Source organism: Cyprinodon tularosa, unplaced genomic scaffold (genome assembly GCF_016077235.1).
Source record: "Cyprinodon tularosa strain WSP-4 unplaced genomic scaffold, ASM1607723v1 ctg867, whole genome shotgun sequence".
Taxonomy (NCBI): domain Eukaryota; kingdom Metazoa; phylum Chordata; class Actinopteri; order Cyprinodontiformes; family Cyprinodontidae; genus Cyprinodon; species Cyprinodon tularosa.
Window position 1 is genome coordinate 1,042,952 of NW_024039637.1, and position 14,240 is coordinate 1,057,191.

At 38.8% G+C, this 14,240-nt stretch overlaps 1 protein-coding gene across 1 annotated transcript; it reads left to right on the plus strand.

The window, feature by feature from the left end:
• The first annotated feature begins 6,537 nt into the window (after window positions 1–6,537).
• LOC119775329 lies at window positions 6,538–12,543 on the plus strand. Its single transcript, XM_038273271.1, has 13 exons — window positions 6,538–6,665; window positions 6,760–6,792; window positions 9,974–9,986; window positions 10,240–10,300; window positions 10,409–10,459; window positions 10,545–10,589; window positions 10,740–10,804; window positions 10,891–10,996; window positions 11,109–11,147; window positions 11,360–11,513; window positions 11,611–11,721; window positions 11,874–11,971; window positions 12,423–12,543. The coding sequence occupies exons 5-12, from the start codon at window positions 10,457–10,459 to the stop codon at window positions 11,969–11,971; spliced, it is 621 nt and encodes a 206-aa protein (XP_038129199.1). The 5' UTR covers window positions 6,538–6,665; window positions 6,760–6,792; window positions 9,974–9,986; window positions 10,240–10,300; window positions 10,409–10,456; the 3' UTR covers window positions 12,423–12,543.
• Window positions 12,544–14,240: the final 1,697 nt, after the last annotated feature.

Consider the following 14,240-nt stretch of genomic DNA (forward strand, 5'->3'; position numbering starts at 1 on the left):
CTTAGTTTGTCGGCCAGAGACAAACCCGGTTTGGTCCCCGTCAACCAGATCAGGGACAAACGCTTTTAGCCTATTGGATAAGATAGATGCATATAGTTTGTAATCTTGGTTAAGGATCGAGATTGGTCTATATGAACTGCATACATTTTTGTTTTTTCCTTCTTTTGGTATTACTGTTATAATTGCTTCAGACCATGATGGCGGTGTTGTCATTTTTCCTAATGTCCAATTTAATGATTTTAGTAATACAGGGGATAGTTCTTCTTCAAATGTCTTATACCATTCGCCTGGAAGACCGTCAGTACCGGGTGATTTATTATTTTTTAATTTTTTTATTGCCATTTTCAGTTCCTTTTCAGTGATGTGTTCAGTTAAACTTTTGTTCTGACATTTTCCAATTCTTGGCAAGTCCAATGAATTGAGGAATGCCTTGACTTCCTCTATTTTACTTTGATCTTGTTGCGCATACAGTTCTCTATAATATGTTTGAAAAGCTTTATCAATACCATCCAAACTGTTTTCTGTTATTCCTGTCTGTGGGTTAGTTATGGAGCAAATTGAGTGCATCATTTGCTTTTTGTGAACTTTTCTTGCTAGAAGTTTTGTTGCCCTTGGACCAGCTTCGTAAAATGATTGTTTTAGGAATTTGTAATTTTTTTCTTCATCTCTTTTATGTATATCCAAAATTTTACTCCTTGTCTCTTGGATTTGTGCATTAATATAATCAAGTTTATTTTTGATTTGCAAGTTCTCCAAGTCTTTTAACTTGGTTTCCAATTTATTTAGTTCTTTTTCCTTCTCTTTCTTCATAGCGGAACTTAATGATATAAACTTGCCTCTTATAACTGCCTTCAATGTGTCCCATAAAATATTAGGGTTGACCTCTCCGTTGTCATTGAATTCTAGAAAATATTTTATTTCTGTTTTTATTTCTTTTATAACATTTTTATTATTTAGCAAGCTTGTGTTTAACGTCCATGTGGTTTTTTTTGGGTCTTATATCCAGGTTAAGTGTTAAGTATACTGGCGAGTGGTCTGACAAGTTCCTAGTACCGATATCACAGCTTTTTAGTCTATGTCGGTCATTCTTAAAAATCAAGAAAAAATCTATTCTTGAAAATACAGCGTGGGGGGGAGAAAAATAGGTAAAATCTATTTCCGTTGGATGCATCTCCTGCCAAGCGTCCAGTAGGCCGATATTGTCCATACCCCTCTTTAGTAATTTACTTTGTGGTGTGTCTATTCGTTTGTTATTAGATGTGTCACTTTTTTTCAGGATTGTGTTAAAGTCACCTGCACAAATTAAAATACCCTGTGATTCTACTGAGATAACTTCTAGCACTTTTTTCAAAAAATTAAGGTCATAATTTGGAGGCATATAGATAGAGAGGAGAGTAACCAGACTCCCTTCAATTTTACCCTGAACCAGTATATATCTGCCTTCTTTATCGCGTATTTGCTTTATGAGTTCAAAATGTAAAGAATTATGTATTAACACCGCGACTCCTCTTTTATGAGTTGTCTTAAAAGAGCTGTAAAATACATTCCTGAATCCAAATTTCTCATGCTCTTTTGGGGATAAGTGAGTTTCTTGAAGAAATAGTATCTGAATTTTCTCCCTTTTTATCTTAGACATTACTCTGCTTCTCTTAACAGGGTTGTTGAGACCATTAACATTCCATGAAGCTGCTCTGATATCACCGTTAATCATACCTGTATACTAGTTTGTACATGTCGACAGTATGAACACAAGGAACAGAGATTTAAAGAACATAACACAAACAGGATGACTTCCATCATCAGGGCTTCACTAGGCCCCAACATCATACAACCTTTCTTCATACATTGTAGGAGCAACAGCCCTATTCTCTCTAGGGGCTCCTTCTCTGCCAAAGCCAGAGTCCTTTCACCTTTGAGCTTAAGAGACATATCTCCATTATTCCTGATCAGGACAATATTATTACCTGTAAGAGGGGGAGGGGGTTGCAAAAGGAAGAAAAAAAAAAAAATAATAATAATAATAATAATAATAAATAAATAAATAAATATAAAAAAAGGGGGGAAAATTATATATACATACACATAACAATAAAAGAAATAAATAATATATAAATCAGTAAATACAAAAAAAAAAAAACCACGTACATACACACACACACATATACATATATACACATGTATACATACACACTTAAATAAATTATTAATAATAAAAAAAAAAAAAAAAAAAAAAAAAAAAAGGGGTGGTAAGGTGCCGGGTGTTAAGACTAGAGAGATAATTACCTCGTGGGGTTCAGATCCTCTATAATATTTTCTTATTACTTACAGTTCAGGATCTACATCAGGAAGGTTTTTCTATACTTGCTCTCGCTGAAATTCTCGGAGCGACTCGCGCACCCGTTTGGAGAGCGAGGTGCCGGCTTTATTCCAGTTTGGGTCCTGGGTAATCGCTGGTTCTTCATTTGCGGTGGAAGATTGCGGCATGTCGACCTTGTATCCCCTCTTCCTCATGTCGGCCGCTGCTTCCGAAGCACTCGCGTACAGGTGTGGTCCGTCATCCCAGTGAATCCTCATCTTAGCCGGGTAAGGTGTTTGGAACCGTATTTTCCCCTCTTTGAGAATCTTCTTGATGTTTTTGTCTTCCTTAAGCTTATTATTTATCTCGGTTGGTAAGTCGTGCGCAAATGAGATCAGTTTACCTTCATAAAATATCTTCTTCCCCCAAGCTGCTTTAAGGACTTTTTCTTTCGTGTCATATCTGTGAAAGTTGACGAGTATGGATCTTGAAATTGACGCATCTCGCGGCCTCGGTCCCAGTGAACGATGAGCTCGTTGAATCTGCAAATCTTGGTTGATGGAGAGCTGCTCTTTCAGGAAGTTTTCAATGAACATTTGCATGGCGTTGCCTTCAGCTTCTTCTTTAATGCCATAAATGCGGATATTATTACGTCGGGATCTTCCTTCTAAATCAGTAACTTTATCCTGGAGAATTTTTTGCTGTTTAAGGCAGTAAGAGAGAGAATCTCTCAAGTCTATATTCACCGTCTCCAGTTCATTCACCCGTTGCTCCGCTTCCGTTAGCCTAGCAGCTTGGTTACAGATGTCCGAGCTAACTTCCTCCAGTTTCTTGTTTATTTCACTCTTAAAGCTGCTCAGGTCTTGCTTGATATCATTTTTCATGGCAATGAGGTCATTTTGCATTTCTTTGATATTGTTGCATAGATTCTGGATAGCCTTAGCAGTCGTTAGCTCACTCTCCTTGTTAGGGTCCGAGGTCTGCATCGTGTTAGCTTTGCTATCAACGTTTGTTAGTTCAGTCCCTGCCCGGTTGTGATTTTCAGCAACCCCCGTTCTCTTTTTTGATCTAACTCCACGCATTATATATCATTTTGACGAAGAATTGAATTTCTTTATCGAGTTTTGTGGAGTTTTCCTTGTCGCTGATCAGGAGAGGTTACAAGTTCAAACCGCCATCTTGAAAACGCTCCCGGAAGTCCCCTTATTGTATTATTCTATGTGAACTAGCTTTAAACAGCCAGCACTTGTGTTAAGTTCATAAGACACTTTATTTTATTTATTTGTTTGTTTCCTTTGTCAGGTGTATTTTATTTGTTTTAATGTTCAAAATAAATATGCAAATATTTTCAGAACATCTTCCATGTGTTCCTTGAAATTGTGTTTTTTTTTATCAAAGAGAAAATGTTGAAATGTGAAATAATTTTAGGAAATCTTAAACGTTATCTGCTGACAAAAAAGTAAAAGGTTAAAATTATGTCCTGACTAAAACTAGACTAAAATGTTGACAGTTTTTGTTGACTAAAACTAAACCAATAAAATTATGTTTTCTTGGACTAAAATAAAGACTAAAATGCTCGACTTATAGTCGACTAAAACTAGACTAAATAAAAATGCGATGATATCGACTAAATGTGATAAAAACTAACAAACAATGCGGAAACTGGACTAAAATTAAAACTAAATTTAAAAATGGCTGCTAAAATTAACACTAGCTGTAACCACTCTTCAAGTTTGGGGGTCACTGCCCCAAGTGCCCCAATGACCATGGGTACCACTGATGCCTTGACCTTCCGGGTTTTCTCCAGGTCTTCTCTCAGCCCCTGGTATTTCTCTAGTTTTTCAAGTTCTTTTTTCCGGATGTGGCACTCACTTGGTATTGCTATGTTAACCACAATGGCTTTCCCTGACTTTTTGTCCACCACCACAATGTCCGGTTGCCATTACCATTCGGTCCACCTGTATCTGGTCCCACAGGATCTTGGCTTGATAATTCTCTACCACCTTTGGAGGGGTTTCCCACTTTGACCTTGGGGTTTCCAGCCCTTACTGCGCACAGACGTTCCTGTAGACTATTCCAGCCACTTGGTTATGGTGCTCCATGTAAGTTTTCCGTGCCAGCATCTTACTCCCTGCAGTTATGTGCCGGATTGTCTCAGGGCCTCTTTACACAGTCTGCACCTGGGGTCTTGTCTGGTGCGGTAGATCTGGGCCTCTATTGCTCTGGTGCTTAGGACCTGCTCCTGTGCAGCCATGATGAGTGCTTCTGTCCTTCAGTCCAGCTTTGTCTAGTCATTGGTAGGGCTGGGTACCGAACTTCGGTTCTTTTATGGTACCGACCGAAATGCTTCGGTTCTACAGAGTATCGAAACATGCCTCGTCTTTCGGTACCAAGTTTCGGTGCTTGGCTGTAACTCTTAACGTGATTGCGTCATCCAGGAAAAATACACAGGTGGTCCCGGCTACAGCCAGGGTTCATGTGTATCTGTTGTGAACTGGTTGTGAGCGTCGTGGAACCCCTTTAAAATGCCCCCCAGGTCAAAACTTCACTTTATTAAGACTGATGCCAATAGTGCGCAATGCAATACATCGTGCACGGAAACAATTTAAGAGCAGAAAGTCGCTCGGTGTTTGACTGCAAGAAGAGCGGACCGCAGCCGGCGCGACCATCCTCCTCTCAGCAGCCCGTGGGCAGAGCAAAGCCAGAGCGGAGTGAATCATGCTGCTTTCAAACTGGACGCAGCAGGAGCAGCAAAATCACGTCTGCTGCTTCCTTTTTTGCTGCTTGTACCAGTTTCTGACGCGCGGCTGAAGAAGCTTTGCTGCTCTGACGCGCGTTGGGCGGAGCTACTCTATCCTTTATTTGCCTTGCAGCTATATTTGCTGTGATCAGTGGGAATAAAGTAGTTTTATTATGTTTTTAAGTGGGAAAATCCACCTGAAAACTTAATCACTGCAGTCAGTTCATCCTGCCTTCCAATATTTCGGTGGGAGCCGCTCAGACCCCCACATACCAGCGGTGCGCTGTCAATAGGATCCCATTCAACGGGCTTGTTTGTCAGACATGGTAATTTTTCTAAAGGAAAACTGCTCAGTAAAAAGGTCCTCACAATGTTACAGTGAATATTAGACACCGAATTTTTTTTTTTATGTAAGAGGAAAAATGTAAATGGAAAAATCAGAGCTTAAAATAAAACTCAAGATTTGTACTTTTTTTATGTTGTGTTATTTTCTTTTTCTTCGAATTGATATTATAAAACTGGTATTGAAAAAAGTATCGTTCAGGAACTGGTATCGAAGTGAAGGTATCGGTATTGGTACCGGAACCGAAAATTTTTGAACAATACCCAGCCCTAGTCATTGGTAGCATTTCCTGATACCTTCCACTTTGATTATGTTTCGGTGGTACATCCCGTGTAGGGGCTTATCATCCCATGACGGACACACATTACTGCAGGAATATAACCAGCCCTTTAGTTAACTTGTTACTAATGGGGTCTACAACATCGATGTATTTTCAAAGTTAGGTGGCTGTATTGTTGCCTGATCAAAATGCTGCTGTTTAAATAATGGGTTTGAAATATTTCTAGTTGTTCTGCAGTGTTCAACCGCCCAAAAAGCACCAGAGAGCCTCCAGGCTGACCGTTTCCATACAACCAATGTTTTATGAAGTTCCAACCTCACTAGTAAAAGAAAATTATTTGGTTATCATTTAAACTCTTAACAGGTTCACTGCAGAACCTACTTTCTAATTATTGTTTTAACCAAGGTGACCCCATTCTGTTGAAAGAGGAAACCAGGAAAAAATATCTCCTATTCTGGAATGTAACACTAAATTTGCATGATCTTTGGATTTTTAAAATTTATGTCACCAGTTAATCTAGATCCACTGAAGGAAACACGGTGTAGGTACCAGATTGACTCGGGCTGCCAGATTGACTCGGGGGCCTGCGCCTTTTGATGACGTCACAACACATCATTGTTTTAACGTTTGCACAATTGCGCAAAACATTTTGATTGGTCTGGACAGCTTACTAAAGTAATTATAGCGGGGTGTAGGTTTTATTCGAAAGCGGTATTGCGGTTTGTAAACGGAGAATTTTACGAAGAAATTCTCCATGGTCCCTGCGCCTTCCGATGACGTCACCGAATTCGCCATGGGCCTTGCGCCTCCCGATGACGTCACATTATGGCAACGCCATATTAGAAGAATAGGGATTAAAGTCCCTCTGATAACATGGATCATTTTTACGAAGAAATTCTTCATTATCTTTCAAAAGGGACTTACCACAGCCTAACTACATCATGTTCAAGTCCTGATACCAGAAAGGCAACCATTCGTAAGACATCAAAACATTATACTGTTAAAAGTAAGTACCAGTGTGACTGACAAATGTGCAAAAATATGAATTAAACTGTGTTTATAGAGCAGTATCTAAATGAATGTTTTATTTGTTGCGTTAGATGGGCAGTTGTATTACAACTACCAGGGCAAGCTCCGTCTGGTGGTGTTTCAAGCTCAGGTTTGTGAGGTTTTAAGGAGTTGCCATGACAACCTTGGTAGCGGAGGACATCATGGCAGGCGCCGCACAGTAGAGAAGGTGTTAGCTTCCTACCACTGGAAAACCTTACGAGAGGATGTCAAAAAATGGGTAAGATTTTTCTAATTGTTTATTCTTCTGAATGAAAATTAGGCTATGCTATTAGATTTGCTAAGTTCTGTTTAAACTGTGATGCTTTCCATTTATTATAGTCCCTACATTGCTTCAAATATACAGTGTACTTGTGAGGAAATCAACTGCAATTATTTAATCACTTATTTTAAAGGTTGATGAGTGTCCTCGCTGTCAGCACCATGAAAAAATAAAAACTGTGGCACCCATCCTTCATCCTATCCAAGTCCAGGAAGCATGGACTGTCCTTGGGATAGATCTAATTGGTCCCCTTCCTACCACCGCAAAGGGCAAACGGTAATATTACATTTTTGATAAAGAGAACAGAGAACATGACAGTCATGGATACAAATTATGTTCAAAACAATCTGCTTGTATGTTGCAGGTTCATTCTAACTGCCACAGATCTATTCACCAAGTGGGTGGTGGCAAAATCCCTCTACAACAAAAGTGCCACTGAGGTGTCCAAAAAAATTGTCAATATTTTGCTTGACTTTGTACTGGTAGAGAGGATTATAACCGACCAGGGGCGGGAATTTGTAAATGAGGTACAGTTTTATTTACAAATAATGTATATTTGTAATGAATCATATTGTATCACTCAAAGCTATACAAATGTGTCTACAGGGCAACCGTGGTGTGTTTGAAGGTTTGGGTGTCAAACACTGTATAACATCAGCCTACCATCCCCAGGCCAATGGACAAGATGAGCGCACCAACCGCAATATCAAGACTGCATTAGCCAAATACTGTGGGGAGGACCAAAACGACTGGGACATCCATCTACGGGGAGTAGTAGCAGGCATCAACACATCCAAACAGGTGTGTAAGACAGTGTACCAGCAACATGCCCACGACATGTCCATGTATTAATTAAAAAATCAAGAGAGATTGGTCAGAATCACTCAAATGGCACTTTATTCTTGCAAAAATTGAGGATTGAGAGAAAATGCCTGCTGATCCGTATGAAGTTTTCCATCAACACACGGACATAGAAGACTGTAAAATGCTAATGATTGTATTTTTTTTCACAGAGATCTACAAAGCACACACCCTATTGTGCTCTGTTTGGAAGACACCCCCACACACCAGGTGTAATAAACAACACAACGCAAGAAAAAGGGGATGATGACAAACGTGTCATGGTGATTGAGGAGACAGAAGAAGACCTGGAGGCCAAGGCTGCAGACATTGCAGAACTCCATGCAAAGGTGATGGTGAAAAGGAAATATATGTCTATGGAGTTATGTATTATGTTTTAATTAATCATAACATTATAAGAAACATCATTTAATATTTTCTCAGATTTACCAGAACATTAAAAACGCGCAGGACAGACAAAAGAAGGCGTATGAGACAAAAAAAAAAGAGGGAACTTGAAATCCTTCCACTTCAAAATTGGTGATGAGGTCCTCAAAGCAAATAAAAGAAAGGAAGGCCGAAAAGGAGGGCGACTTGAAGCCAATTGGTCTGGACCATACGTCATTACCTCCATTTCTGAAAAGGGTGTGGCAACGCTGTCCAGCAAAACAGGTGCTCAGCTGAAACAGAACACAAATGTTTCACAGCTGAAGCCTTTCATCCGCCCTACATTGAGAGGTATTAGGATTAGCAATTTAAAGACTCGCTGTACTTTCACAGGCATAAGTTACCTTCATAATACTTTGTTCTTTTCTTCAGAGTCCAAAGTGCCAGAAGTTTTAATTTCTCAGGGAGATGACTTCCAAGGTACAAATTTAAATACAGTTTGTTCATTTAATTTTGCCATGGAAGTAAGAAACATAACGTAACTGTACTCAAGATGTCCCTTAGTCTTTAAACTATAAAAAACAATCCCCTGCAAGTGTTTTTTTATAACCACTTATAGCTGAACAGGAGCCCATTTCTGGCCCACTGGTGCCACAGCAGTTAGTACGTGACCATGACTACTGGCCTTCTCTGGGATATTTGACTGATTTCAATCCAGTCCAAGCCATGCTGGTAGGCATATATGTGTGTCCTGTAAATTATTTAATGAATGGGTATTGATTATATTTCAATTTGTTTTCTGCTGGTTTTAATTGTATTTCCAATCTATTATTTGTAGCTCAAATATGTACTTCATTTAAACCGGTCTGGAGCAGAGCTTATTGCCAAAGATGGGGATGTCTGCCTGACACGGGAAGACTTCTGGAGCTTGGGTCTTCCCCAATGTATGGAATCCAATGTAGGTATATTAAAGCTGTTGTAATTGATTTCAGATGAATCCACAAAGTCTTTACTATTTTTAACTCTGTTGCAGATTGGAAACGCATGCTTCAAGCTGATTCAAGAAGCTGCCCAAAGACGTGTATGGTTGTCATGTATTAAAACAAACATTATGTAGAATTAAGCCCTTATAGTTTAAATTTTTTTCTTCTAATTAGTCTACTCTAAACAGTGAAACGTTGCTGTTGTTAATCCAGTTTACCATTATGAATTTGTAATTTTTATCATTGTAGGGAAAAGATGTCCACATTGTAGACATGTACGTTGTTCCAACATGGAAGTCCAAAATGGGGGAGCCAGAGGCCGCTCTTCTCGTAAGTTGTTGTATTCCTTTGACCCTCTGTATTACTTTACACACCTCAATATGTCTTGATATACAATTCTGCAAATTCACTTGTTCAAAAGCGTGACCTGTCAAAAGACATAATCATCCCTGCCTGGAGCCAACAGCAAGGAAAAGCAGATCACTATTTGCTCTGCGTGAGTCCATTTCAGATTGTGTGAACTATCAAATTAAAATTTTGCTCAATGTATTCTGTAGTTTTGTCAATTTTTTTCTGCTTAGGATAACTTCAGTTTATTTGAAAATGGTTCACAGGTACTGAAGCCAGCAAAGAAAGAGCTCTTTTTGCTGGACTCTCTCAAACCAGATGGCTTTGGCGACAGTCATTTCCAAAGCATTTTTAGGTTTTGTAACATCACAATCAGCCCTGTTCTGTGGCTTGTTCAGTATGGGAGTTCTAAAGAATTCATAGTATTCAAAATTTGCAGGTACACAACACATTGGCCAAATGACAAAATTAAATTTCTAACCGTTGCTATCAAGTCTGCTTGACTGAGTATACTGTGAATTCCAATATTTGGGTTGTAGAAAAATGAGCTTAAAGCCTCGTTTAAAGGCTGTTTCAAAGTTGAGCCTCGTTCAATGGCTATAAAATTATTTTTCAGTCCTGTTCAGTGGCTGTTTTTCTGACATTAATACATGTAAGAGGTGACTCATTTGCATTTCTAATGATGTTAACAGTGACCTCGCTCATCACATTGCTCCAGGCCATTGGACAACTAAGTTTGGAAAAGACATCGAGGTATACCTCTCCAGTGTATTAGGATTGTATTTTTAAGCTTAAATCTGCATTTTTATTTTTATTGTAAGATTGGTACATTCTTCTTTGATGTTTGTCCTATTCTTTCAGAGTTTCCCTCACCAGACCACCGGAAACTGTTGTGGCATCTTTATATTAATGGTTAAAAAAAAATCTAGTCTCTATTGAAACGTTTTTTTGTATAATTTTAATCCACCATAACTGAATAGATATTTGATTTTCACAGTATGCCCTCAGCATCAGCACAGGTGCTCCATTCTTGTTTACTGAGGTCAGTATTTTTTCTTCTGACATGTGACCAAGTACAAAAAGGATCTTAAATAAAATTTCCTATACCACTTGTTTGCAATTTCTACAAGGCTAAGTATAAGCTAGAACATGCTTTACCATTTGTTTGAGTAATTAAAATAATTTCTTTTAGAGGGACATGGTACACATTCGGAAGTGGTGGTGCATTAGTCTGATGGAACGATTCCAGATTGAAGGGTAAGACAATTGTAAATATAGTTCCCAAAACAACAAAATTACTTCCACATTACTTTAATCTCTTTTATTCTGTCATGAATGTACAGCCATGGGCAGAGGTTTGCACATTGGACTAGCGAGGCTACAGCATTACTGAAAGGGTCACTGGAGCCAATGTACAGGATCCCAAAGTCCAGAAAGAGGAAACATGAGGTGATCTTGGTGACGGTCCCAAGTGCTATTCTTCTGTTTATGATCGACTCATTAAAGAAATCCAGATTATTTCATATAAACATACATATGTCTTCCCTTTCTCCCCTAAAAGGTTGTGTTTCCCAAAGATGACAGATGTTTCATATTGGAGGTAATCTATTAATAACTTTCTTAAACTCCAAGCACATAACACTGCTGAATACAACACTGAATACAACACACCAGATGAATTAAAACATAAGGGAAATACAATATGTTTGTTGTCATTAATTTTCCATGCTCTCATTTCTCCCAATTTATGCCTTGATGATCAGAATGATTATCTTTTAATATATTTTGTTTTGCCTAACTTAAATTTCACAGTTGTCAGCATGTCTGCTCTCTGAGATCCTCGGGGAAGTGGTACTCCTGGAAGGAGATCAGGCTTACATGACACTGGGGCTCGTCTGCACCACCTTCAGAGACATCATGTCCACTGTAGGTTTCAGGAGAAGGGTGCATTTTCAGTGGCTTGACAGTAAGTGCTGTAATTAAGGGTACAGTGGTATCGTTATGCATATTTTCACCAGCTCTTTGGAAATGTTCACTGTTTGTGTATAATTTGTTTTTTACAGGTGTTGCTAATTGGGGCAGGTTTTCGTTGTCATACAAGGAGGAGTTCTACACCATGTACAGCATTGAGACATGCTGCGAATGCAGAACTCTGTACAAAAAAAACACACCTGGTATATATATTTCAAACTTTATAGTCTTAAATCTATATAGATCCAAACGGTATTGTTGTAATTCGTCATTTAACACAGAGTGTAATTGCCTTTGATCAGTGTGCTTTTTGTTTTGTTTCGTTTTTTTGTTGTTATTTCATTTTTTTCTACAGGATATGTTGGGAAAGGAAAAAGGGGAGTGCTGCAAGCTATTTACTCTGAAGACCCTAACCCTGGATACTGCAGTCACTTTTGCAGCCAAATGCAATAGGTAAACATAAGTTAGATGCCTGGCCTAGACTCAATTGGCTTACTGAAGTTTATCCAGAAGGATTAAAGTGTAAAATATAAAGGAACTGAGTAATGTTATTTATTAGAAAAGCCTTGTAACTGGGAGATTCTTTAAAGCATTCCCTCTGAGCAGAGGTGGGATGCTGTTGTGCATGTGCAAGTTGCCCACAATACCTTGAACATAAATCAAATTATGGTCATTAATGTTTTACTTTACTTTTCTTGATCATATAGTTATGTAATTAGTATATATATATTTATCATTATTATTATTATTATTAAAATATATATATTTTAATTATAATATATATATATATATATATTATTTTTTCTTTTTTACAAATGTTAAACAGGGTATGGACATATCAGATACAAGTGTAATGAAGATATTACACCTATGTTTATTGTTCCTCTCCTTCCTAAATCTCCAGGATGTCATCCATGGATCTGCCTGTCCAGAGGAGAAAACACCACGACACTGTGGGATTTTTTACCAGCTCTTTTGTTTAAATGTTTGTGTTTACATGAGAATAAAGTTTGAACTGAAAAAAATATATACCCATTTCCTGTAATCTGTAAAAAAATTAATGAAAAATTAATGTTTTAATGTATTATAGGTATTTGGTCAATTAACGGACAATGCCAAACGATTACCGTTTATTGGCTAAATAAAATAGATTTGTGACAAATAGAGACCGCGGGCGCAATGTAGTTTGTTTGAGTGGAGTTGCCATATCGTTACGAGTGGCGTTGCCATATAGTGTGACGGGTGGAGTTGCCATATTGTGACGTCATCAAAAGGCGCAGGCCCCCGAGTCAATCTGGCAGCCCGAGTCAATCTGGTACCTACAACGGATCTGTGAAAGTTAACAGCTAAAAATCACGAAGGTGATACAGAGTTACTTATCTAGAATGTGAGCTGGAACAGAAAGCTGTGTTTACAGCTTTAAAGGAATAGTACACCCAAAACATGATTAGCCTTCATTTTCTACTCACCCCCATGCTGAACAATTCTCTGGAGTACTTTTTTGATATCTCAAATGCATCTGGAGATCTGGGAGGCTTCTTGCTGTCTGCTGACATTCAAATAATGGAGGTCTATGGCGCCCGAGACAGAAAGGTCCATAAAAGTCCACAAAAAACGTGTCAATATTCCTCCATACTGCTCGTCCAATGTATTCCAAGTGTCCTGAGTGGGTAGCATCCAGAATTTACTCGAAACGAAGTAGTGTATAGCGCGCACATGCGCGATCACGACGCTACGGAAGCCGGCAGACCAAACCAGATGAAAGTGCGCATTCAGCGTCTGCTCTGCCAATAATGCAAGCGTAGAAGAAGAAATGTGCTGTTTACCTGTGCAAAGAAAGAAACAACGAAAGAAAAATGTCTGAGGACTTCAGTGTTGAGGAAGAGCATGAGTTCTTTGCCGAGCTGAATGCGCTGGTTTGGTCTGCCGGCTTCCGTAGCGTCGTGATCGCGCATGTGCGCGCTTTCAGGAAATCCTATACACTACTGTTTATGTTGTAAATGACTTTGTTTCGAGTAAATTCTGGATGCTACCCACTCAGGAAACTTGGAATACATTGGACGAGCAGTATGGAGGAATATTGACACGTTTTTTGTGGACTTTTATGGACCTTTCTGCCTCGGGCGCCATAGACCTCCATTATTCGAATGTCAGCAGACAGCAAGAAGCCTCCCAGATCTCCAGATGCATTTGAGATATCAAAAAAGTACTCCAGAGTGTTGTTCAGCATGGGGGTGAGTAGAAAATGAAGGCTAATCATGTTTTGGGTGTACTATTCCTTTAAGCTTTCTTGCCAGACAAGAGATCACTCTGAGCAAACACCTTGTCACTTTAAAAGATTGATGTATTCAATTTCTAGATATCACGATAGCAACTTTTAGAGAATTGTAATCTTAATCAGACCAGAGAGGTTGCACAGGTAGGGTGGTATCAAACAGCAAATAATGGTTATAGAAGCATTTTATAGAACTCCACTATCACAGCCTGCCATCCATATCATCAAATCAATACATCATACACATCTTCAAATGAGGACACATGCCTGGCTACTAGGGGTGGGTGTTGCCAAAGAAGTCACGATTCAATTTGAATCACGATTCACAGGCCACGATGCGATTCTATCACGATGTATCACGATAGTTGAATTATTGCGATGCATTGCAATATTTTCTCCATGTTTTGTTTTTGAATGACTCGGCGCAGTATCGCGCGGACGGAAATG